This window comes from Struthio camelus, chromosome 17 (genome assembly GCF_040807025.1).
Source record: "Struthio camelus isolate bStrCam1 chromosome 17, bStrCam1.hap1, whole genome shotgun sequence".
In the NCBI taxonomy this organism is placed as follows: domain Eukaryota; kingdom Metazoa; phylum Chordata; class Aves; order Struthioniformes; family Struthionidae; genus Struthio; species Struthio camelus.
The window spans coordinates 19773368-19798927 of record NC_090958.1 but is presented as its reverse complement, the minus strand read 5'-3'; the positions used below and the strand labels follow the sequence as shown (position 1 = coordinate 19798927).

The 25560-nt window shown below is 54.8% G+C and overlaps 1 protein-coding gene across 1 annotated transcript in view; it reads right to left on the bottom strand.

The window, feature by feature from the left end:
• Positions 1–290: 290 nt before the first annotated feature.
• Positions 291–25560, bottom strand: part of MYO18B (myosin XVIIIB) — a 103236-nt gene continuing 77966 nt past the window's right edge. The window contains exons 41-47 of the mRNA XM_068911514.1: positions 24568–24705; positions 23428–23613; positions 13751–13884; positions 12710–12751; positions 12162–12323; positions 2080–3395; positions 291–516 (exon numbers count right to left, since the gene is read on the bottom strand). Of these exons, the coding sequence (XP_068767615.1) occupies positions 2081–3395; positions 12162–12323; positions 12710–12751; positions 13751–13884; positions 23428–23613; positions 24568–24705 (1977 nt within the window). The 3' untranslated portion in view covers positions 291–516; position 2080. The remainder of the gene's footprint in view (positions 517–2079; positions 3396–12161; positions 12324–12709; positions 12752–13750; positions 13885–23427; positions 23614–24567; positions 24706–25560) is intronic.

Below are 25560 nucleotides of genomic sequence, written 5' to 3'. Positions count from 1 at the left end.
GTATAATTTTGCCAGAAACATCTACAGGCAGCCGGTAAGGCAGAGTAAAGGCAAATGGTCAAGTTTCAGTCTCTCTTGTGGAAGAGGACTGTGACTGGAAAAAGAGGGTTTCATGAGAGACAGGAGAGGCAGACGCTTTCGCATGAAAAGTCTCCCGGACTGTGCCTCTCTTCTACGGGAAAGTGCCCCTGACACATCCCTGCAGCCGCGAGCAGTGCTCGGCAGCATCGAAGCCCTTCTGCTTCCACATACCTGTTCTCACTGCAGGGAACGGAAAGACAAGAAGAGGCTTATGTCAAAGAAGCAAATATTTTATTTTGTAAAAACCAAGCAGACATCAGCATACAGCCTCCCATGGCAGCGTACACCGCATCTCTGTCTTTCATGCCAGTGTGATGTGTCCAGGAAAAGTAAGATGTCCCAGGGTGGTCACAGGCAGTCAAAACCTCGTACATATCTGTCTTCAAACAGCTGTGAAATTATAAAAGCCTCAGACAGGGTCTCAGCTTCCGGAAACTAAAATAAAGAAGATAAATGTACAGAGATAATCCTCAACGTGCTTCTCAAGCCACAGCTCAGTAAAGCCCGACCCCCCTGCCCGTTCCCCGCGTTACTGCAGCGTTGCTGCATTGCACGGGGACTCGTCTTCGAGCAGAGCCGCAGGGGGCCGAGACAGCTCCTCGGAGCGGCTGCTGGCAGCCGCCAGCGGGGATCGAGGCAGAAAGCTCCGCGATGACCCGGGGAGACCAGCGCAGTGCTGCAGCTCGCAGAGGACCTGGCGCTTCCACGCCAGCTTTCTGCAGGACTGGCTCTGCTGAGGCTAACGGGTGCAGCCTCGCAAGGCCTGCCGATTGGGCTGCACATTCTGAGGTTAAAGAAATGAGGTTTGGTCTTTCTCCAGCTCTTTACAGTGTGCCCTTCCCCTGGCCAACAGAACTGAAGACACCAGCTTGGCTTTTTATGAAAACCATTGAGCTTTTTACTTAAAGCACCAACTCCTGAAGTCAAGTGACTGCAAGAGAACGAGCAAGTCCTCAGCCCCCGCAGGTGACCCTGAGTACATCTGCAATTGTGTGAAGCACAGAACAGGACCATAAAGAAACCAAAGGATGTCTAAAAACACCAAAGAGTCTCAGCATTTGTAAAACTTTTGGGGAGCTACTTCCGATCTCTGTTTAAATTACACCACGTTCCCTATCAGATGCTCTTCCACAAGAACGCTAAAGTATTTTGTACGGTTGCAGTCCCTCACTTCCATAGATTACAGAGGCCAGTTACTACAGTTTATTGAAATAAAGTCTAGGAGAAAGTGGGACATTTCACTATGCAAATTTTGCTTCCCAGAAAGAAATGTTTTATTAACACATGCTCCTTTCTTGTGTTGGCTTAGTCAATTTGGTCACAGCTTGACATCCAGTAAGTTAGTCTAAAGGCAATGGTTTTACAAAACGTTTCTCTAATCTATTTTAAACACTTAATTACAGTTGTGGCGTATTCATTAGGGACTTTGCTTTTAAACCTGGATTGCAGTAATAAATCCTAATTCTCAAAGTGTCAGTTGCAATATGAACACTGGATCCAAGCGGTTGTCAGAGGCAATTGCTAACTACAAGAAGCAAGCATGACTCCGGGCAGGACCTACCTTCTCTGGAGGGGGTGACCTTCAGTGTCCAGCCAAAGCAAATTTCAGATTAGACAAACAAGCCCAGTCACAAGGATGAGCTCTCGGAAGCGCTCTGGTGAATGCGGCTATGGGGTAAGGTGGTAGGGGCGAGGGAATGCTACCTCCTCAGGGAAGCGGGCAGCTGAGCACCTACAGGTGACGTGGACCTGCTCCCCAGGCCGCTCTGCAGCGCCCCGGTGCTGGTGGTGCCAGCACTGCCCCACCGCAGTAGCAGCAGCCCACCCCTCTGCGGAGGTGCACCCATTAACCCGGACACGGCCGTAGCCGACCAACTCAGGGAAAGGCTGGGCAGGCTCTTACACAGCACTGCCAGGGCAAATCTGCTCTTCCTGAATTAATCACACTGGTGGGGCTCAGCACGGGGTGGGGGGGGGGGGGTGTTTCAGCAGGTTTACCTTAGTCTTTTCCCAGATATTTCTTCATAATACTATTTACATCATCTTCCTTGCCCTCGGCCTCCGATCTCCTGGGCTCCCTGGGGCTCTCCGCGGAGATGCTGCTGCTGCACCCTTCCCCGTCGGGTCTCTGGGGTCGGGGCCGGCGCTTGATGCTGTCAGCGCTCCGAAAGGAGCGAGCTGAGCCGGAGGACGAGGAGGAGTCTGAGAGGTTTCCAGAGTCCACCTTGGCAGCTGAGCTTTGCTTCGACGTGGGCTTTATCTCGGAGGAGGCCCAACTGTCTGCTGTGGCCTGATCTTCAAACCGAACCGTCAGTGGCCTCTGGCCATCCTTTCTGTCCTTCCCAGGTTTCGCCAGGCTGCTTGTCGAGCGTGATTTCCGAATAGCCGGAAGGAAGTCATCAAAATCGATATTTGTTCTCCTCTCGTAGTTGAGGGTTGGTATTTTCCAGCTGAAGGGGTCAGTCTCCTTCCCTTCACCCGGGCTGGGGCTGAACCGCTTGCTCTGAAACACCAGAGGATCCTTTCCCACATCAATGTCACCTCCTTCCTCTAACGATGGCTCAAGACAACTTCTCCATGATTTAAGTCTCAAAGTATTGAGTGCATCTGCCCCCACAGCAGATGAGCTCAGCTGGGGGAAGGAATTATCAATATTTTGTAGAAGTGAGTCATAGGAGCCAAACTTTGATACTCGTTTTAGCACTGGAGAGCGTGCTGGCTCCATCTTCTCTGAGGCCATACACTTGAGGCTAGAGGAACGTATGAGGCCAGGGCTTCCAGGTGCTCCTTCGCTTTCTCTTGGCTCATTCACTTCAAACTTCACTGGGAAATCATCAGCCTCTCTGAAAGTCCTGCATCGTCTGAGGGTTGAAGCACCAGTCGTTTGGTAAATTGGTAGGGGAGATGCGTCATCTAATCCCAGCGCTCCCTGCTCTTTTTCTGTTGCCCTTTTCCTCCTCAGCTCCTCTACGTACTCAGAAAGTGCAAATGAAGAGCTGGGGAACTTGTCTTCTGCTGCAGAAGACAGTTTCCTTCTCATCACAGTTGGAGACAGCGGGCTGGGAAACCTCCCCTCTGGGGAAGGAGAGGTCCATCTCCTCGCCACAGAGGGAGAAGTCACTCCTCGGCTCTCTGCTGGTCTTTGCTGACTCTCAAGTTCTTCTTTGTCTGCTGGAGGTTTTCCATATTCCCGTCTTCTAGCACCAAGCAAAGGACTTGCAATCTTTCCAGCATCCGCAGCATCAACAGACCTTCCGGCACTGAGGGATGAAGCCGGACGGTTCATTTCTGGTTCTTTGACATCTTTGTTCATCCTAAACAATAGATATTCACGTTAGCTTAAGTTGCATAATTTCCAGTAACCATAATGTCATTCAGAAAGGACAAGTCTGAGCACTGCAAAGCCGATATTTGCATGGTAATCTCAGAATAAACTCTAGCTGCCACATTAATAAATTCAGCAATGCTCAACATTTTTATCTTAAATAACGCTATGTAAACTAACCAGGTTAAATCTATGGCATAAAGTGTGTGGCACGATCTGTTTTTACTCTGCCAAACTACCACATACCTCAAAAATGTCCTTTTCTCTTGACAGATTATAGCGATACACAAGAATTATTTTATTTCTGTCAAAACTAAAGGCTATTCTGGGAAATTTTATAAAACCCACTCACAGAGCACCCCAAATACATCTTAGTATCAGCACAGGATATGGTTCACCAATGCTCCCTCTGGGAGGGAAAAATAATTAGGAACTGCAAAAGCACAATAAATGTATGGCCGCGGGCCTAACACAGCCAGCGTGTGCTAGGGGACAAGCTGCTCGTGCTCAGGGAGAAGGCAGGATTTGCCCTTGCGAAGGCAGGCTTTGAGAAGGGGCGCAGGCTGAGAAGGGCCTGCCAGAGCCAGCTTCCAGGGGACAGGGACTCACCGGAGCATGACTACTAACTGCAAACGACAGTACGCAGCAAGGGGAGTTAATAGACTTTCCTGCACCTAATATCATTGATTTCCGTTCTAAATAACTGCAGCGTGGGGAAAAATCTGCTCATTAGAAAGCGACTGATGGAAGCGAGTGGAACCTTGCAAAGGCCTCTCAGACCACACGGCCGGGGACGGAAACTCAAGCTGCAAACAGCGGCTGAGCTCAACGAGGGCGGCTGGCGCCGAGGGCTTTCCCACGCCGAGCCAGCCCCCGCGGCACGGCCGCTGCGCGGGGCCGCGGGGCCACCGGCGACACAGCCCCGGCGGCGGGCTGCAGCCGCGCAGCCCGCAGTCGCGTGGGCTGCCTCGGCAGGCTGGAAACCTATTTTCTCCTTGTTCCATTTCAAATGAAGCCAAAGGGCCTCTTTGCCAGGACACATCTGAAACAAAGCTGACATGCTGCAGCATTACTGCGTGTTTCTTCATGGTATATAATTTTAGATCAATGATAGCCAGTTACTATCTATAGGCTGCTCCTTCCCAGCCGCTTGCTGGTGCACGGAGGAGCGTAGGCGTCCCCAGGCAATCCGTTTCGACAAAGGCTGCTTTCAGTGTTTGGAGCCTGTTGACACCAATGGAAAAGAGTCCCCGAATTTGCGAGCACAGCGGTGGTTTTGCCCTGCGTTGCTCCGTCTGAAAGCACGCAGGGGGACCTGCAACTTGCTTCAGTGAAAAAGCTCCCCGGATTTGAATTTCACTAACAACAGAAGAGGTGGAGAGAAAAAGAGAGGGAAGGACAGAGCAAACCAGCAGGGCCAAAATATAAATAAATCTCTGCTAGGCCTGCAGGCTTGCGAGGTGCAGAAGCAGTGGTCGAGTTTTACATCGGCAGCGGCAAAGCACGCGGAGCAGGAGCTCGAGCGCCCGAGTTGCCATGGGAATGCGGCGATAGCGGATAATCGCGGCAAACGTGCGGGACGAGCTCCGACTGGGCTCCGCTGACCCGTGAAACCGTTTACACGCTGAGACGGGCCGATGGCAAACGCAGCGGCCGGGGGGCGGCAGCACTTGCAGGAGTCGGAGGGCCGGGAGCATCCCGAGGGCTCCCCGGCGGGAGCGCGGGGCCGGGCGCCCCGGCACCTGCGCAACGGCCCCGCGGCCCGCTGGCCCCCCAAACCGCATTGCTGTTCGGCACGGAATGAATTAACCCCAAATTTAACCTGCCTGGACGCAGTAGCCTCCCGGACTGACCTAACGCTGATCAAGTCTCACGGCTGATTAATGGTTTGACACATTTCGCTAATGCTGGTTTTTAGGATCCTAAACTGTATCCCATCTAAATAGCTGGTGTAATCTTCCAGGACAATTTGTACGGAAATTGTTCCACTCACTCTCCATATTTCCAAATAATACTGTAAACTGACTGCTGCATGATCGGTTTTCATAAATTAAACAGCCAGATTCTATATTTTTCTTTGAGGTTTAAGACTGAGATAAAAGTGAGCTGAAAAGGTAAGAAACACCAACAGCCCGTGAAGATGGAAGCTTTAGCAGCTGCTATTTATTGTCCTGTGCAGCACGATGGACAGTTACTGTTTTTATGAAAACGTTCAGAGCCTGAAACGGAGGGAAAACCGCAAACACAGGAGAGGCTCGCAGCTGAGCCTGGCCAGCAGCGAGACGGGTCCTCCATCCCCGGGAGCGTGCGGCCGCCCCGCAGGCGCCTCCGCGCTCGCCTCGCGGCGGGACGGAGCGAGGGGGGGGTAAAACTGGTGAGAAGACAAAACCGTTCCACGGAGGAAACGCTGAGCCAGCCCCAAGCCCTGCTGCAGCTCAGCAGCGCATCCGCGTTTAATGCGGCCGGCTGGGAAGTGCCGTGTCCCCGCCGGGGCTGGGGCTTCTCACCGGTGCGTTTTACTCCCTGCTAAACCCTGGACGTGGCAGGTCGCGGCTGGGCCGGTCGGCGCCTGAGACGAGGCTCGGTCAGCCTGGGCTTTCTGACGCGACAAAGCTCCCCCACGATCCCGGGTATAGGTTTTTTCCAGACACTGCGAGACCAGTTTAAACCTCAGCTCCTGCCCTGCTCAGGTGCTGACTGCTGCTGCAGCTCCTCGGCCGTCGGCTGCGTCCCGGACGGGTCGGGAATTCAGCCCGGACCGATTACGCTGCCTGCCGCCAAGGGCGCCCGAGCTCGGAGACGGCAGGGGAACGCGTCCTCTCCCACGGCATGATAGCGCTTTTTATCTCACGAGGCCATCACCTAATAAGGTCTGTATCTGAGCTTAGGACATTATATTTTATCTCAGGGAAAACGTGGAAGAAGCTGATGTGCCTTTTGGAAGCGGTTCCTCAGCGTTGCGCTCCCCGGAGACCCTTCGGCACTTCGGAGAACTTCCCTGCAGCGAAACCGCTCCAGCTCCGTGTTGCCACCCAGCGCTGGAAGATTTGGCGCAGAGGCTCACTCCGAGATGGGGGATGCAGCACCCGCCGCCTGCACGCAGCCACTGCTTGCGGGGCTGCAGCCCCTGCTCCCGACCCACAGACGTGCCCAAATCAAACCTCACTTCCAACTAATTACTCCCTGCAAAAGGAGCCCGAAGACCACGAGCTAACAGCTCCCATGCAACAAGCTTCTCACGGCCAGGCTGATACGGCGTGGGGAAGGTTCCCAGGGGCCCCTCACCAGTGCATCGAGCCGGGCTGTGCCACTGCAACGCACCAGGTCCAAGGGGCCCGCGCCAGCCTCGGGGCTGCTCAGCAGCACCAAAGCCACCGGTTCTGCTGCTTTCCTAAGCTGAGACGACAAACTCTGGAAGCGAGGCAGCATCCCGAGCCCCGCTCCGCTGCACCTGCGTGAAGACTTGCTCTCCAAAACAGCTCTTCGTCTCCGGGAGAGCGGGAGCGCTGGAATGGTTTTGAAGGGTTTTGGCAGGGGCGACAGCCGCGAGGGAGGAGGCCAGCAGGAAGTGCTTCTCAAAACGCCCCCGGCCGCGGCCGCTGCCGGCTCTGCCCTCAGCCGCCTCCCGCCGCGGTGCTCGAGCTCGGTGGCGGGGTGCTCCGGGTCCCTTCACTAGCGCCCTGGGTGATGCTGCAAGAGCATCAGCGTGTCACCGCTGCAAGGCCACGCACCGCTCGCTGCCTAACCTTCACAGCACACGGCTTTCCCAAGTCAGGGACAAAAATAGGACTTAACGCAGAACTCCAAAGGCATTTGTAAGCCAAACAGCTCTGTAATACGCCATTCACACCAAAGCAAATGACATACAACAATAATTAGTGAAGATTACACAGCAATTAACATGATTACAATTATGCTAGTTGAAATAATTTATACAATAAAATCCACACATGCATTGCAGCACATGACCAGGGATAGAAAGCGTGCCTCAGATGCTTTTCCTCGTAGCTCATAAATAAAGCCAAGACAACTCCATTTCAGAGAGAGAAAAGAAATTGGCCTAATTTCTGTCAGAAGAGCATTTTCTTGCCAAGCCATCATCCTACAGAAGAGCTCCCAGGTTTCAATATAAATGATTTGCTTCTGACACAATCATGTTTCAAAATAAATGTGGCAGATTCCCCACCAGCCGCAGTGCCCGGGGCTCTGCTTTCAAGCACCGAGATGAACGGCAGGGGACGGCCAGGGACGTTCCCGTCTCCCCCGGGCCCGAGAGCAGAGCGGAGCCCGGCTCCTCCCGTCTCGCCCCGGGTAAAACCAGCCACGGGCAGCAGGGAGCTGGAGCCTGCGGGTCACGTCGGGGCCGGGGCCGTCACGGCCCCAGGGGCCCGAGGCGCCACGCCACCCCGGCACCGCACAGCCCGCCGCACGCAGGACAAGCAACGTTTGTGCCTGCAAACCCAGGAGGTGTGGGACGCCGCAGGAGCGGGATGCTGCTGGGCCCCTGCACGTCCCTCGCCTGCTCTGCGGGATTAGGTAACGCAACAGTGACCCGCTTGGCCCAAGGCAGAATAAATGCATGAACTTCTGAATTTGCTTCCTAGTAAAAAATTGATTGTTTATTCCAACGCTGCGATGTGTCATATTTATTGAGATTTAGCCTTGCTGCCCAACATTTTATACCAAGCATTTAAATAGCAGAGAATTAAAGAACACGTTAATCAAATCTCTCATTTCTATGCGCTACACCGCAGATAATAGCCTTATATTCTTTCCTCTAGCTTTTGACAGCTGTTTGTTCAGGAAATATCCCATATGTAGTACTGAGAAGTGAATGCTAGGAAGATTCATTTTTCATTACTGGGTGCTTGTGTAAGACAAAGGAACGTTAATAAGGAAGAGCTCGTATTCGCTGAGCTCCTTTTTATTACCTTCCCAGACTCATCCTTCTGTTTGTTTGCATTTCATATAGCCTCCTCTCTAATATTTCCATCCTAGATTAGCTGAAGCGAAATGCAGCTACAACCCTGGGATTTGCAATTTGCCTTTTCATGAACCTCAGGGCAGAGCCAGATTGTCACATTATTTCCAGGTCTGGGTATAAATGTCCTGTCAGAGCAGCCATGGTTGGTGCAGTAAGTTCTTGTTATTAATCCCCAAGCCTGCATATCTGCCCTTTTACTATAAATCCAGTGTATTTCAGCTCAGTAATATGATGTTGGCCATAACTTCTGATTTACTGCCATTCAGTTATGATTAGAGTTAGATCATTTGGACCAAGACCCCCAGAGAGGTACTTTGGGCTAGAGACAGACCTTTCCTAACGGGATGCTGTGATAGAGCACAGCACCCCGGCCGCTTCGGTGGGCTGCTGCCAGGACTCCCACCATCACCCACGCGCGGGACCCAGCTCTGCCTGGCAAGCAATGGACTATTTCAAACTGCTCCAGCGTATTCCAGCTGATCCAGGGTATCAGCTGCCAGGGGACTCGCTCTTCAGGAAATTAATCCTGGTAATACTTAGTGATGCTACTATGCAAAGCAACTGAACTTGGTGAGGACAGATCTCTACAGAATACAAACAGGGAGCTTAACGCTAATGTTTTCAACGAAACGGGAGTCTTGGAAACCATATAAGCTCAGAGCATCTATTTATGAAACTGCACATAAATATGGAGCAGACGAATGCTTCATGGACGCCCAAAAGCCTTTGCAGTGACTCCTGCCACCTCCAGTCTCCTTGCGTGCTCTGACAGTGGGTGTGCACGGGGCGCTGTGGCAAGCAAGAAGCGGGGAGGGCGCAGGGACGCTGCTGCCAGCGGCGCGCCTCTGCAGCCCCCGGACACCGCGCCGGCCTGGGGTCTGCTGCTGAGCAGCCTCCACCCTCCCAACATCTCCTTCGTGGGAGCTGGAGACGGCCTGTCCTGCCTAGCCGAAGGGAACAGCGCTGCGAGGAGCAAGCAGCTCCCTGCACCGAGCACCGGCCAGGACCCCAGGAAAAAAAGAAAAGCAGGACAAATGCTGCCCCGATACACCATGCTTGGAAACGCGAGCACGAGGGATGTCCCAAGCCACAGACCGCAGGTTGGTGGCCTCCTCTGGCCCTGCCCTCCGCGTGTTTGGCCGGTCGTTCTTTCATTGCCTGCACACTTCTGGCTTCCATAAAATCCTGTGGCAGGAAATCCCACAGGTTATGTATTATGCAAAAATACTTTATTTTGTTTTTTATAAGCCTGCCACTTTGCAGATCTCTGCTTGCAAAAGAGGGAAGGATCCTTCCCTCCCCGCAGCCCATGCTCCCACGGCCACTCGCACCGCCTGCTCCCCCTGCAGCCCACCTCGCGCCTGCAGAGCTCAGCACTCCCCAGCTCTGCTCGCAGCGATGCCTGATGCCTTTCCCTGTGGCCTATTATCTCCTTTTTGAGATGAAGTCACCAGAACTTGATTTATCAGCTTTTGAAAATTCAACCTGTGCAATTGCTTCATACATGAAATAAAACAAAACAGTTTGACAACCCCTGTAGTACCCGGGGAGTCTGTGAAACGGCGAGAGTCTCCGTTGCAGATGTCCACTTCTGCCAGAAACAGCAGCCGTGCGGGCGAGAGCGCCCCGCAGCCCCGTGCCGGCCGGGGCACCGGGTGCTGCGCACGAGCTGAGCTCTGGCCTGGAGGTTTTGCTGAGCAACCCGAGTCCCGCTCAGCTGTGAGCTGAGCCCAGGCAGTTCGGCCATGCGAGCGCGTTGGCTGCTCTCCAGCTCGCTTACACCCCATTAGCATCTCCGTCAAAAATTAGCATACTTGCTATTAGAGTGTATAAATGCTTCTTCAGCAGTGAAAAAGCAAGCATATGGCGTACAAATCCTCACATAGACTGCATTGTCTCTTTAAATTATCCCTAGAGAATACATCAAGGGACGTTCTACTGCTTGAAGCATGTTTTTGATGTAGTGACTTTCATCTAACGTTCCACTGATCCTGGCGTGGCAGCAACTACCTTCCTTGATTTGAGGTTTTGACCTTAAATACCACTTTCTCCCACTGAGCTCCTTTCAGCAAGTGTTGAAAAGCACCCAGCCCAAAACGTTTGTAGTCTCCAGGTCTGCTCTGCAGGACCCGACCCCACTCGCTCCTGGGGCTTCCCTTTCCCGCGCATCAGCAGCGCAGCGCGTTGCTGCCGTGGCGCTCCTCCCCGCTCTGCTGCAACGCCGCGGTCCAAATCGCATGATTTCCTCTCTTTCCCCTGCTCCTCACCGACCTGCCACGGCAGGACACCTGCAGCGCGAAGGACTGATGCCCCGGTCCCTGTAACGCCCGGCAGCGCCTGTGCTGGGGCGGGATCACAGCATATCTTTAACACTTGCCTGTGCTCTGTCTTCAGCGTGTCCTTTGCTCCCCTCCAAGCAAAACATACAGCCTTGCAAATGTTGTTAGTGGAGACCTGCAAGCCCCTAAGCCAACTAAAATACTTCTTTAGTCGGAAGTGATCTGAACACATACATACCAGGCAAAATAGGAGATTGCATGTATTTTTCATTACAGAGCAAGTATTAACAAACTAACTAAGAAACTCTGCTTTAAACTATTTGGGTTATTCCACTAGCAGCACCTGTAAATAGATTTTTTCCTCAGCATTCTCAAAGATATATTAGCTTGAAAGAAAACTAACACTTAAATCAATAGGCGCCACCAAATGTGTGTGACTGCAATGTCTACTGAGAAATGAAATCAGTGCCGCACCAGCCAGGCCCCCAGGTTGCCTTCCCAGCGACTGCACGTGCCGCACGCCGGGTCGGACACGGCAGGGCTGGTGCCCGCAGCTCGGCACCGGCTGCACCGCAGGGACAGTCGCGGGCACCGGGGGGACAGTTGCAGCAGGTGGCCTCAGAGCTACTTTCTCTCTCCTATTCTGTCTCCTGATGTTCATTTGTGAGCAGCCTTAGGCGTCCGGGAGGCCAAGGCAAGGGCAGCGGGGACTACCCTAGAGCACCCTGCCCCAGGCCTGGCCTCAAAAACCAGTCTCCGCTTGGAGGTCTGTGAAATTTAGCCAGTTTTCATACATTTTACATTTTCTAAATTTGGTTGACATGGTGACTTTTTTGATTTTTTTCACAGGAAAATAAAAATCGAAGAGAGCACGTGAGAGGATATGGTATGATAGAGAGGGAATCACCTAAAGAGCAGCGAAAGCCACAAGTGTTTGGACGCTGAAGTTGGTGCTGGCGCGCAGGGCTCATTCCCAGCCAGCTAAATGCGGGCACCGTGTTTGAAAAGGCAGGGAGCAACCACAGCAAAGCAACAGCTGCTCGGAGAGCGGGCTGCACCCAAAGGTGTCGCTGCAGAGGCCTGGCCAGGGCAAAGCTGGTTATTACAGGACAACAGCTCTCGGCGTGCTGTCACAGCCCAACAAGGCTGCCTGCGGCCGGCTCTGCCACAGCTCTGGCCTGGTGCGGTGCAAACCCGGGGTGCCTGCAGCGCACTCCTGCCTGCTTTGTTTGGTTGTTTTTTTTTTTTTTAAATATTGCACAAAATCAAAAAATACAAAGGGGTTTAAATAATAACTCTCTGGTGGCTGCTGCAACCCTAGCTCTTGCAGAAGGATGCTTTCCCTCCCGCTGTGCATCTTCAAGGTACCAGAGCTAGCATCGAGTGCCTACAACTTCCCTGGGAGGAAAGCTGCCGGGACGCTGGCGGCAGTCCGGAGGGTCTGCCACCGCCGCACCGCAACCGCGCCCGGGGACACCGGGAAGGCTCTTACCTGCGGCTCCGGGCGCTGCGGCTGCCGACAGACTGCGCCGAGAGGCTCCCCGCCACGCTGGTCCCCGCCGGGGAGGACCAGCCCGTCATCGACCCCAGCCAGGATCGGATGCTCTCTTCCGGCTCCAGGCTCAGCGTGGAGCCCAGGCTGGAGCAGGCCTCCCTGCGGGCAGGACACGGCCCCGTTAGCGCAGGCCCTGCCGCTTCCCTGGAGCACCCTCACAGCCGCAGCGCAGCATGAGCTCCCCCAGGATCCCTTAGAGCCACAGAATAGTTTAATGTTCTCAAATTACAGCCCGGTAAGGGAAAAATGAGGGCATCTGCCCTGGTTTAATAGAGAGATTGCAGGCGACGGATGCACTTGCAGCGCATGGGAGAGGAGCGCCTGCGATGCTGCAGCTGCGCTGCGGGTGCACGGGGCTGCACAGCCTCCGCGCGCCCCCGGCCCTCGGCAAACACGCTCCGGGCAGCCGCGAGTCAATAACCCACTTCGTAATCACACCAAGCTCCAAACCTTTAACTGGCCAGCGCTCCTTAGGCCTCACTTACGTCTCTCTCCTCGAACAGAGCGACTCCCCGGCCGTCTGCACGCTGCAACGAAGGAAGAAGAGTCGAGCGTTACACGTGCCCATGGCTTGCGCTGCCCGGGCTAAGCCGCCGCCGAAGCCAGCGCGTCAGCTTGGCCTGAGGGGCTGGAAAACTTCTCAGATTAACCGTAACACGTCTTGCTGCTTGGAGCAGAACGAAAAGGGCTTCACCCGAGCAAAGCCGAACATTGCCACAAATCGCCGAGCAGAGGCGCGCGAGGCCCCGGGGCCGTAGCTGCAGGGTCCGTGCCAGCACGTTGCACGGCCAAACATCTCTCAGCCTGCTCGCGGCACGGCTCAGGCCCGGGGGCTGTAACGCAGCGCGGCCAGAAATCGGCGTGTCTGCGGCGGCTTGCGCACGTGCGCCAGTTGGGGACTGGCGGCGCCGCTCCGCACCCAGTGGCCTCGTCGCGCGGAGGCGGACGGCGGCAGCGGCGCCGGGCGCGTTACCGGGCCGGGCGAGCGGCGGTGCAGCACCGTTCCTCCGAACGCCGCAGCCGAGGCCGGCCCTGCCGCGAAGCACTTCTCGCCTCCCGGTAATGTGCCAATTGCATTTCAAATCAATTTTTTTTTTTTTTAAATGAAAGAGTGATTTTCTGAGCTCACAGTTTCTACCTTATCTGCCCCTGGTTTAATCACAACATCAAGAAAAATCTCTTTTCACGCCGCAGTGACAAACACATCTCTCCATTATTTATGTATTTATATCTTTTTTTCTCCATTTGTCACAATGGTCTTTAGCAGCCTGACAGAGGATAAAACGGGAGGTTTGAGGAACAACAGCTGAAAACTCCGAGGGAAAAGAATCCACAGAATCCATAAAAATCATTGCAAGGATTTTTGCCCATTTTTTCCCGGTTAAAACCCCCTTCGCGGTCAGGAGGGATCTGCTCCACGGAGCCCTGCGCTCCCGCCAGGCCGGCGGTTGCCGGAGGCGCAGGGTTTTCCGCCCGCGGCGGCGCAGAGGGGGAGCCGCCAGCCCCGCGCGCCCGCCGGGCCCTACCTGTCGGCGTCGCTCTCGCCGCCGCTCTGCACCTCCTCCAGGGCCGCCTGCAGGTCCGCGACGCGCCGGATGGAGGTCTCCAGGTCGGCCTGCAGGGCCTGCCGCGCCGCCGCCAGCTCGTCCAGCCGCTGCTCCTGCGAGGGGGCCGTCGTCAGCGCCCGGCCCGGCCCGGCCAGGCCGCCGCCGCCGCGGGCGAAGGCCGGCACCTCCCTTTATCACTCGAAGGGCAGGGGGGGACAGCGGGACGAGGGCTCCCCGTCCCCTGCCCGGCCGCTCGGCTCGCGGCGCCCCTCTCCGCCGGACGCCGCCGTTTCAATTCGCTTTGGGAGCCGTCGCGCGGCGGAGGGAAGCGGAGCCAGGAGGAGAGCGCGCGCGCAGGCGGCCGAAGCTGCCAGCTGTGAAAGCGCCGCCTCGGCGGTGACAAGGCGAGAGCGGATTAGGGGCGCGGGCTGCGAGGGGCGCAGGCGGGGAAGAGCCCTCCGGCTCCCGCGAGCAGGCAGGGAAGGAGCCCAGCGAGGGACGCACAGCGTGCCGCCGGCTTCTGGCAACGCGCCGGCGCGGCTAACAGCTCCGCTCCAGCGCTCCAAGTCCTCCGCCTCCCTCCCTGCTAGGGCACAACCCGAAGGGCAGGCAGGACGGCTTTCTGCGTGGCGATGCCTCGGGGACGAAGCGGGAGGGCCGCCGGGGACGCGCACAGCTAAACCGGCTGTGCGTGACCGCAGACCCCAAAAGCAAAGCAGCCGCCAGGTAAAAAGCCCAAACCTTCCAACGCGCTGACAACTGTCTCCACCGAACTAACTCCTCAGCTCCCGGACAGGGCACGCATCAAATACACTTCACCGGTTGCATTTAATTTTCCCCTCTGTTCTGCTCTTATTAACCTGACAGCGCCTGGCGAGGAGGCGGCCTGGCCCACGAGGGGCCGCAGCCGCCTCTCGGCGGCCCCCTCCCCGCTTCCTCAGCGGGCCGGCACACAGAAGCCCCCGGGCATTTTATCCGGCTGAATCGGGAGCGAGCAGCGCCGAGCGGCTCGGGGAGCGCCCCGCGTGCCGGCCCGCGCTCCCACGGAGCCCCCGCAGCACGGGAACGCCGCCGCCGCCGCCCAGCCGCCTCGCTCCCGCCGCATCCCGGCCCGGGGGGGGCCCGCGGGCTGCCCGAAGGGCGCCGCGAGGGACGGCCCTGCCCTGCCCGCGCCTCGGGGCGCTTGGCAGCGCTCGCCCCTCGGGGGCTCCTCTGCTTTCAGCTGGTGTCAGCATAACTTACGGCTGCAGGAGAAGGACCTCTTTCTCGGTTTTGCTCTTTCCTCTTAAATTCAAGCATAATGTATCTGTACTACACCGTTTTCTCATGGAAAGGAATAATTACATCAACATAGTTATTAATTTCAAATGCAAAAAAACCATCTTCGTAATATAAACTGACAGTAAACACCCCAGCACCAGGCCACTGCTCTCCCAGCTAGCTGTTAGACACCTTTGACACGTGTTGTTTCAATCTAAATGTAAATGCAAGAAGCGTTTTTCTTTTAACACAGCAACTGGTCTGAATGTTAACATCCTCTCTGAGGATGAACTGCAGAGCGCTGCCGGCGTCCTGTTTCCTCTGAACAGCGGAGGGAAGAAAATAAAAAGGGGGAGTGCATTTATTGAGAAAAATCATCAGCTGCCGGCTCACGGGGCTCTAAGGAAACGCTGGCGTTGCCCGAGAGAGGACGGCTCCGCGGAGGCGAGCGCGGTTTGCACCGCGGGGCTGCTGCCCGTTCCCACGCTCGGCCCTCGCCGCCCGCCCGCCCGCGGGCGCACGAGGACGGGCCGTGCGGTGGCACCGAGATCAGCCAGCCGGGGCAGCGTCACCACCTTACGGCACTGCTGGGCCACCCCACCTTCTTGAGGACCATCCTCTTCCTCCAAGGCACGAAGGAGGCTGCCCGTCGCTGCCTCACCGGCGCCCGGAGGAGCCTCCTTTGCCCCCGCTCCCACCTCCCTGCTGCTCCTGCACACCGTAGCCACCTCCGTGCAGCTGCAGGCAGCTTGGCAGCGCCCTTCGCTGCGCGTGAGAAGTCCTGGGCGAGGCGGAAAGGCAGGCTGCTGGGGCTGGAGGTCGAGGACGGGCACGGGGCGGCCAACCCCAGGCGCCAAGGGGAGCACGGGGCACCCAGTGGGCTGACTGCCCGGACAGCACACGGCGCTGAAACGCAAGGCCGTTCCCTCCCAGCGGAAACTACAGCAGTTGTCACTCGAGGAGACAACTCGGGAGCTAGTGGCCTGGAAGAGTCTGAGACGTAGGACTACAATTCCCAAAGATTTCTACATCAGTTTGTCACATCAGCCCTTGAAAACATGCTCCTTCCTGCTCCGGAAGAGGAGCAAAAAGATTACTGCCTTCTCCTTTGCAAAGCAGCACACATCAGTCGGGAGCCCTGGAAAAGCCGACGCGCTCCCGATGGCAGGCTACAGCTGTTCCCACCGACCACAGCTACTGGCTCTTTGCTTTGCATCTATTGTTGTTTTTCACTGAAAGCTCCAATAATTTCTTTTGTGCTTTGCAGAGGGTTATGGCAAAGCCCTCCTACGTTGGCAGACTCTGGGTTCCGGCAGACCTGAGCCCTTTGGCCAAACCAGGTGATCAGGCCAAGGAGCTGGACCCGTCCTGACCCACTCAGGAACTCCTGCTAATTAAATACAATAGATTTTCTGTCCGTTTTTGCATACATTTCCACATTAGGTCTTCCCATTTCCGAGTGTTTCAGTGGATGAACTGCCATAAGTATGGCACTGTCAAATCCCCGACGGCTTTGGTCACCTGGTGATTCAGCCCCTGGCAAGCTGAGGTTAACGCTGCCTGGCAGGCAACGCGAGTTAAAAGCTCCTCGAGGTAACGGGGAGGAGAACGTGTTGCCCCGCGCGTGCCTGCTCTCCGCGACGCTGGGGCCGTCACCCTCGCAGCAGCTGGGGACAGACGCAACTCACCGCTGGCAGGATCCTGCCAACACGAGTTACGCAGACAGCAAAAAAATGAATTCCTCATGCAAGCGTCGGAGCCACGCGCTCGTCAGCGCGTCCCCCCGGCAGATCTGGCCGGGCAGCGGGCTTTCCCTTTATTTCGCATAACCTCTCCGCACGAGTCCTGCCCGCGCTCCCGGGGGCCACCGTGACTCCGTCACCGTCCCTCTCCCGAAGCTATCAGCTTTTATCACAGCGCGTTACAAAGGAGGAGATTTACCGCACAGGAAAAGCATTGCTGCTACATAGCAACTACCCAGAAGACTGCACCGCTCGGGGCACTTAACACCCCGCTTAGCTTTGGTAGCAGCATTTCATAGCACATCAGCAAAACTGTCACCCAGGAGGCAGCAAGCACCCGAGTGAAAGAGGTTAAGACAAGCGTGGCCTCCGCACAAGGCAAGGAGAGGACAGAGCGGACTTAGCGGCGTGCCGACGGGAGCAAACCTGCCCGATGTGACAGCTTCGGGCCGGGCTTTCTGCACCCCTTGGTGGCAGACTGCAGGTCAGCGGAGAGGTAAAACCTCATTCCCTAAATCACGCCAGAGATCGCAGCCCGCTGGGTTCCCCCTGCGGGAAAAAAGATGTTGTTTAACACTCATCTGTTCAACCTTCTTCCAGGCGGTACCGTGTGCCAGAAGAGAGCAGGCTGCTGCAGACCAGGAGGGTTTGGACCCTTTCCGCCCCTCAACCATTAACCAAAAAAGACCACGGCCTCTGCTGTTGCCAGTTCCTACTAGAAATAAGAGGATGGGGGACACCCAGCTCCCACCCACTTGCCTCCTGCCACTTGTCTTACCCCCTCCTCTTCACGTCCTAGGCTTGCCTTTCATTTCTTCTCTGGAAAAGGATTTATAAAAACCTATTTTCTTAAGAATTTTTGTTTCATCTAATTTTGCCCTGGAAGTATTTGAAGATAAGTTAAAAAGAGGTAAGTAAAAAGCATAGTGAAATAATTTATGGGACTATAAAGGATGCCAAGTCAGGCACCAGAGAGCGTCAGGTCCTCACCGCTGTCTTTTATTTCTGTTTGTGGTTCTGCTGTCACAACATAACCTGTGCAAGCTCGCATCCACCTGAAGTGAAGTGTAATCTAATTAGCCCAATTTGGATTGCCTCTATTTGAATAATTTAGCATACAGCTGCAGTATTCATCAATCATTATTATTTTTAATTAAGTAATTAACTTTCAGGTTTTCAGAAAGTTTGAAGTGACAAAATTTCTGCAGTGGAAGTCTCAAGTGAGACGAGGTTAGTATCTCTGTCTCCTCTTGCAAACGCTGGCATTACTGTAATTGGTGTTAGCATCCACAAGTGCTGATGATTTCCTGAAGAATTTACTTCTTTAATGGCAAAACAGAAATCACACACCTTCTGTACAACGGCGCTAATTAGTGCAGAGGTGGAGTCTTCACTAACAGATTCTCTGTCACCCCTTCTCACCTCTAAGGACTGACTTCCTTTGATAATAATTGTAGTTACATTTAACCAAAGCCATTAGCGTTTTTTTAAAAAAAAAAAGAGCAGCTCCTAAAGACCAAAGCTGAGAAATGCTGGAGATGAGGGTTGCAGAGAGATCAGAGGATTTATTCAAGGCCCTGGTGAGAGCCTTTGCTTTCTCTGGGTGGGAGTGCAGCACTCTTGGCTAGAAGCATAAACAGCTCGTATTTCTTTTGTCATGTTCACTGAAACCTTTAAAGCTTGCAAATGAAAAAAATGTTCATAAATATCAGGCTATAATATGCTACACCATCCTGGATTGCATGGCAATAACATGACTGTAATTATGAAGGAAATCTTCTATCATAAGAACCATAAAAAAGGTTATTTACACTATGACTCTCACCTTAGAAAAATTCCCGTATGAAGAATACTTTAACACCTGCACTTCAATTTTCAGTAAAAAGTTATTTCTTATGCTTACAAACTCCACAGCTTCATTAAAGAAATCTGATTTTTAAGATGAAGTACGTACACTCTGACTTCAAAGGTCAGCCTATCCTCTCTGCCTTAATAAAGGAAAGTGGGAAGAGCTGTGCTCAGTCTCAGCTTTGCATTAACAGAGATCAGAGCCACCACTCGTGTCCTACTGAACGTGCAGAAACCCCAGGGAGACCTGTCGGAGGCAGGTGGCCCTCCCCAGCGCCGGGTCGGGTCCTGTCGTCGCACCGGGGCGGGCTGCAGCCTGGAGGCTTCGGTCCCCCCATCCCAGCGGAGCCTGGTGCCATCCTCCAGTGTCCCCCCGGGGCACTATGGTTTCTGGAAGGCAGCAAGGTTGGCTGACTTCCCAGCATGGACCTCTGCACACTTGGGGTTATTCTCAGAAGGAACAGGCCCCTGCCTCTCCCTGGGCATCACACGAAAAGGCTCGAGCCCAGCCTGGGGCACGGGGAGAGGCACCAAACTGCCACGTGTCCAAGGGAAGAGAAATCCCCTGAGCACTCCTGAGCCCCAAGGCGGGGGCCTGCACACCCTCCACCCCACTCCGGCAGCCCTTTCCTGCTCTCTCTCGAAATCCAGGTGGCTAACTGCATGTAACTGGAAGAATTAATATCGAAAAGGTGGACTTAGTCCATCTCGAGCTGTGGGTAGTTTGCATGTCCCACCTCTGCTCTAGAAACCCTGCAGGTAAGGAGGGGAACGCTCTCCCAGGAGCTCAAGACAAGAAATGTTGCAGGGTGCCACGAGGTGTCCGTGCCCTGCCCAGGGTTTTCACATGCTGCGGGCACCTCAAAGCGATCCTGTCCAGACAGCCTGCCTGAGGTGACACACGTTGAAAACACACCACCATTTCCCTGAGGCCCGTGCCAGACCGTCTACCCATCCCCAACGTAGCCCCAGAGCCTGGCCATGCCCAGCACCCTGGGGCACCCGGCCCTCACAGCCACCTAAGGAGGGAAAATCCCAGCTGGAGGGTATTGGCACTGCTGCAGCGAGGGCAGCTCCTCTCAGCAGGGTTTCACCCTACATGTCTGGAGCATGCATGGTCCTAACCTCTGCTCTGGCCTTCCCTGTACAACATAAGGCAGGCAGCATCTGCAAGTAGTTCTTGTATCAGGACAAGCATGAATGCATGTGTATACATGATGAGATAAGAGAACAGGGCTTGCTTTTAGGCTCCTGAGGATTTATTCTAGCTTGGAAATCCATCTCTCCATTCTCACTGTAATTCAGCTTGTGCAATGGCCCAAGGAGAGCAGGCAGCTGGGTCTAGCCTTTCATGCTCTCAGTGTCAGCCCAGCAGCTGAGGAACAAGGGCCTGTCACAGGCTGAGATCCAGATTTTGTAGGAAGAGGAGCTACAGCTCCATGGAAGATATCTTGTACATGAGACTGAAGCAAAGACAGAGGGAAGCGAGACCAAGTACTACTACCTCCAATAGAAAACATACATCCCTCGGTGTGGTGGCACCAGGCCTGGAAAGCATTCAAAACTCATTCTTCTTAGAAAATTCATAAGGCACAGCCATCTGCCCGGCAGCCAGCTCTCCAGGCTCCCATCCTTTTTCTACATCTTCCCTGCTTTGTGTGAATGTCATGGGGGTGAGGAAGCTTCTGCCTCCCAACTGCCCAAAGCCAGGTCCAAAAAGGAGGGAGAGATGGAGACGGCTGTCTGGTGCCTGGCTGAAGGGCTGGGACGGTGGAATATCAATCTCCTGTAGTGGTAAAGGGTTTTCAAGTGCCTCCACTGCTGGTAGATAAGGGCTGGGACCATCGCACATATCAGGCATCAATCCTTACATACAGCTATCAAGTCTTAGGACCCCAGGAAAGAAGATTGAACTTTGAACCCCAATCTGTACAACGAATATGTCCCTTCAATGTATTTCTTAAATCTACACAGTCCATGGCAAGCCCAGGACCTCACAACTGTTTATTTAAATAAATAAATAAATAAATAAATAAAACTGTTAGGTGCAGACCATGACTTAAGTAATGTTAAGTGAATAATTCATGCAGTATTTATAATTGATGTGAGATTTAACAGGAGCAGAGCTGTAAGTGGCTTTCTATTAACTATTTATGCTCTCAGCCCGCCACTTGACAAGCATGGCTGGGCTCTGAGATCACAGCTCTCCTGCGATGTTTTATTTAAGCATCACTAAGAGTACACACAGTCTGGAGGAATGCCTCTGCTTTCAGGGAGCGTTATCCTCCTCTGCGAGGCAGCCCCGGGCCCACTACATGCCTCTGTCACCGTTTGCTCAAAAGGCTCCCTGATTCCCGTGGCGCGAAGCACTCGGGCCAGCAGGAGCCGACCCGCGGGGCAGGACCCGGGAAGGGCCTCGGACATGACTGGGTTTTCTGTGCAAACTCATCTACAGCAGGGTTTCCTTAACCGTTTCCTCCTGCATCTGGCTACAGCAGATGTCAGATAAGCCCAAATATCTGGGTGTTTGGATAAAGCCAGGTGCCCTTTAGTATTTGCTTATGAGCTTGTCTTTTTATGGGCTTTTATCCCTTGTTCCAGGGAGGCGTCTCTAAAATCCCTTTCAAATTTCTTGGAAAACATCAATTGTGAGAACAGAAGCATGATAAGAAGACCAAGTATCTTGCTATACCCGTGATTTACATTTCTATATGAAACATTCCAAAAGCTTCTAAAAATATATGCTCAAATACAAAAAAGCAGTCAAAAGAATCCATCCATATCCTAACAGACAGCACATCTGTGTTTCAAAACATTGCGCTTCTAACAAAGCTGCAATAAATATACAGTTTTCATAGCAACTGAAGTCGTGTTTCGCTCCCGGTGCCAGCAGAGAACGCCGCAGGAATCCCAGCACCGGGCTTGCCTGCCGCCGGGCGACGCGGCCGGCGCTGCACCCAGCCCGGAGCCCGGGAGCAGCCCGGCGCCTTCCCAGCCTCACCAGGAACAACAGGGGCTCATCAAGTAAAGCTTCTTATTTTAAAATCTTAGCGCTTTGGAGAGCGTTGATGGCTGCACAGCCTCAGACCTAGCGGCAGGTTTCATTTCTCGCCTGGGCGAGAAGGGTCCCTCCTGCAGCGAGCGCTACAACCGAGCACGTAGGACTCGAGGGGCGCAGCAAGGACAAAGCATGCATGCAGCATACTCAGAAGACGGGAAACAACAGACACTAAACCACCATTCCCTTTAGAAAGGCTGGCAGCCTCAGGGCAAAATAAATGGTGAAATCTACTTGATTGGTAAATACAAGATTATTAATAAAATAACTGCTTCTAGCATGGCCGTAATCTTTCAATTACTGCTTGGAAGTAACACTTCCCTTTCATTTACTAAAATAAACCCACCGTGAAAAGAAACGCTCGCAGAAGGCTGTAAAATGAAAGTGAGTCTATTTTTGCCTTACTCCCGATCTGTCTGGGCTCTGCGCACGCAGAGCAGGGTAGCTGTCTGGCACAGCGGCTCGGCGGCAGGCGCTCTCGCGTCGGCCTCCTGCTGCGCTTGGCCGGGCGGGCGAAGGGGCCTTGCAAGGACCTGGCCGCGTGGGCTGAGCCTGAGGCACGGGGCCAGCGGATGGCCGTTCAGCGCGAAGACGGGGGCGTTTCTGCCGCGCCGATGGGGCCTGGAGCTCTGCTGCTCGGGCAGAGCCGCTGCTGCAGTTCTGCCCGTCCCTGAGAAAAGCAGCAAAAGCCCCAGGGAGCCGAGCTCGCCGCGAGATACGAGCTGCGGAGGGGGCTTGCGCTTCCAGCGCACAAAGAGCCTGATGGCCTCGAATGCAGCATGAGCTTTGCCAAGAAGGTGGCCAGGCACAACCCAAATAACTGCTCAGCGTTTACTAGAACTGAGTGGACAAAGCAGTTTCCTTCTTGGAACAAAACACGGCGCAGAGGCACTGCCCAGTCAGGCCAGCCCGGCTGCAGGCAAGCGAGAGGTAGGAGCCACAGTAAAAGCCGTGATTAAGTGACTTGGGGCCAAGAAGGGAAGAGAAGCAATTCACAGCACCTTCAAAGAGCTGCTCGGAGAGCTCTCCCGGCTCTGCTCGTCACAGCTGAGCCCAGCACGCTGACGTGAACAAACCCAGGACAAACTGCCGAGGAAGCAGCCCGTGAAACCCTCCTTTCCTGCCCAGGGGCCTGCTAACAACATATGCGCTAGATCCGTCTCCAACCAGAGAGTGCACAAAGCATCAAGCAGAAAATTACTTGTTGTTCTGGGACCCTCAGGCCAATCTGCAGGTTACGGGAGGTTTCCGCAGAGCAAGTTTGATGCGACAGATCGCAGGAGGCTCTGGGAGCTTTCCTGGCGCCTCGCAGCCCGCCTGGCCAGGGGCAACAGCCAAGCCACGCCAGCAGCCCACCTTCGGGCCCGATTTACTCTGCGCTCTCCCAGCGTCCGTCATTGACGCAGCTGCTAGGGTTCCTGGTAGAGCACCACCCTGGCCAAAAGGCTGCTGGTTTCTCGCTAGGACATGGCACTGTGCACAGCTGGGGTTTCTACTTGCCAAAAACATGCTCCACAGTCTTTACCCCAACCAAGAGAGAAGACAGCACAGATCTCCAACGAGCCCAGTCCTGTGGCTGGGCCCAGGGGCTGAGTTGTGCATGATGAGGGTCTGCAAAGCAGATGTAGCTGCCTGAAAAACCTGGGGTGCATCACGGAGGTGTCAACACCCAAAAACCCTCACCCCATTACAGAGGGGAGTCTGTTGGCCTCAGACCCGGTGGGCCCATGGTGGCAGCAGCCTCTTACCAGCTCCATGCGCCGGCGGCTGGACTCCAGCTCCCTCTGAACCAGCTCGTTCATATCTGCCTTCATCTCCTCCATCCTCATCTGGTAGTACTTGGTGTTCTCCTTCTCCCGCGCTTCCGACTCAGCTGCCTTCTCCAGCTCCTCGCCCATCTTGATGATGCTGTCCCGCAAGCGCAGCACCAGCACCTGGAGGGGCAGCGAGGACAGCACGAGCTGAAGCGGGAGACTGCACGAAGAATTACAAGAAGCATCGTTTCCCAGCTCCCTGAGATTATGAAGTCGTGTAGAGAGCACTCCCTCGCTGACCCCTGCTGCAGATCGATGCCCTGAAGGTTCATTTACACTTATTACTGCATCAAACCCTGCCCTGAGACCTGGCAAGTGGCTGCGGTCCCCGGGCGGCAGGGACAGTGAGGGGGTGATGGGAACGTCCCAAAGTGATGGCAGCCGTGGCCAGGCGAGGCTGGGGGGAGCGCGGGGGCCCCTTTCCCCCAGGACGGCGCTGCCCCAGTGCGGCGTGCCGCAGCCCCAGGGCAGCCGGCCGGCCTCAGGGAGCTGCTGCTGCTTCGGAGGCATGAGGACGTTTTCCTTCCTCCTCCTCCTCCTCACCTGGGCTCATCAAGGCAGCAGGACTGGGGGAAGATGACAGCCAAAACATACTGCGGGGCTCAGCGCACATGCTGATTAATGGGTACAGTGAAGTATTTTGATGGACTCTGATGTCCGCGTTTCTGGAGGACGCTCAGAGCAGCGGGATGACTGTCTGCAAGGTGCTGTGATGAATGCGCGAGGCACTAAATAAATACAGTGCTCTGGGCCGAGAGGCAGGGACTGTATTTTACTCTGTGCCTTTGTAGCACTGGACCCACTATTGGCATTCAGTAAACGCAGCAGTAAAGCATAAATAACTAATTACAGCGGCGTGACGCACGGGGACTCTCCACCAGCACGGCGGCCGGCGGCGGGAGAGCAGAGCTAAGACTCCCTGCGGCGAGTCGCCCCGTCCCTCCCCACCCGCCCGCTCCATCCTCCCGCCGAGCAGAGCCCGGGGCCCCGCGCCGCTGTCCGCGCCGTTCGCAGGAAGGCTCCGGCTCCCGGCACCCGCGGCGCGGGCGCGGGTTCACCGCGAGCGGTAGGTACCTCGAAGCGCTTGATCTGCACGCTCTGAAACTCCAGCCTGTTCTGCAGGTCGCAGACGCGCGCTTCCTGCCGGCTGACGACGGCGCGCTCCACCGTCGACCGCCCCAGCTGGGCCAGTCTCGCCTCGGCCGCCTGCAGCTGCTCCGCGAGAGACAGCGCGTGAGGGCACGATGCACCAGCAACTTTCTCAGCCCTGCAGCTTGCCGTTTCCGAACCGCGCAAGCAGGCTTCAGGTCCCTTTAATTCTGTGCTCCCAGCTCTCCTACTAATCTCTCTCCTTGGTACTATGTGCACTGAGGACCTCTCATGGCCACACAAACTCCACTGAGGTGACAGGACTTTCTACACTCCCCTCTAAAAACAAAACGAGCGTACAAGACCTGCGTTAGGCTGCCAGGCACTGTGGGAAAATATTGCCTTAAGCTTCCTAAAGGACTCATTTGTGGTAACACTGTGCAATAAATGCATGACACCTACGTGTATTTTTGAAGGGAAAATATTCCAGTGAGATGGTACCTGTTTAGGTCTCTCACTTTTCTCTTCTCAGCAAATCCTCTGAGGCCAGCACACGTAAAAATTCACAGTTTATCTTTGTGTGCAGACCTGCCTGTAGCTGAGTCTTTTCTCCAGCTGTTACAGTGAGACCTCCAAAGCAGACTGCCTTTTCATCAGTCCCAGTACAAGTCTGGTTCATATTTTGTATTTGACGTAGCACTATGGGAATTTTTCTTCTTTTATCTGGCCTATCTCTAAAGCACCATCCATTGTGCCTTGGTGTGGGCAAGTCCTACTCCTGATTCTTGGGCAGCTTAGCTACGCTCCAATAAAGCACTTAAGTTAATGGGATTACTCATGTGTTTAAAATTAAATACATGCACTCCAGGACTGCCACCGCAGCTGCACAAGCGATGAAGAGCAATGCCTGACTGAGACTGCTCAAGGGCCAGCCCCGAGCTCAAACCCATCAGTCCTCATCTGGCAGTGCAGGACTGG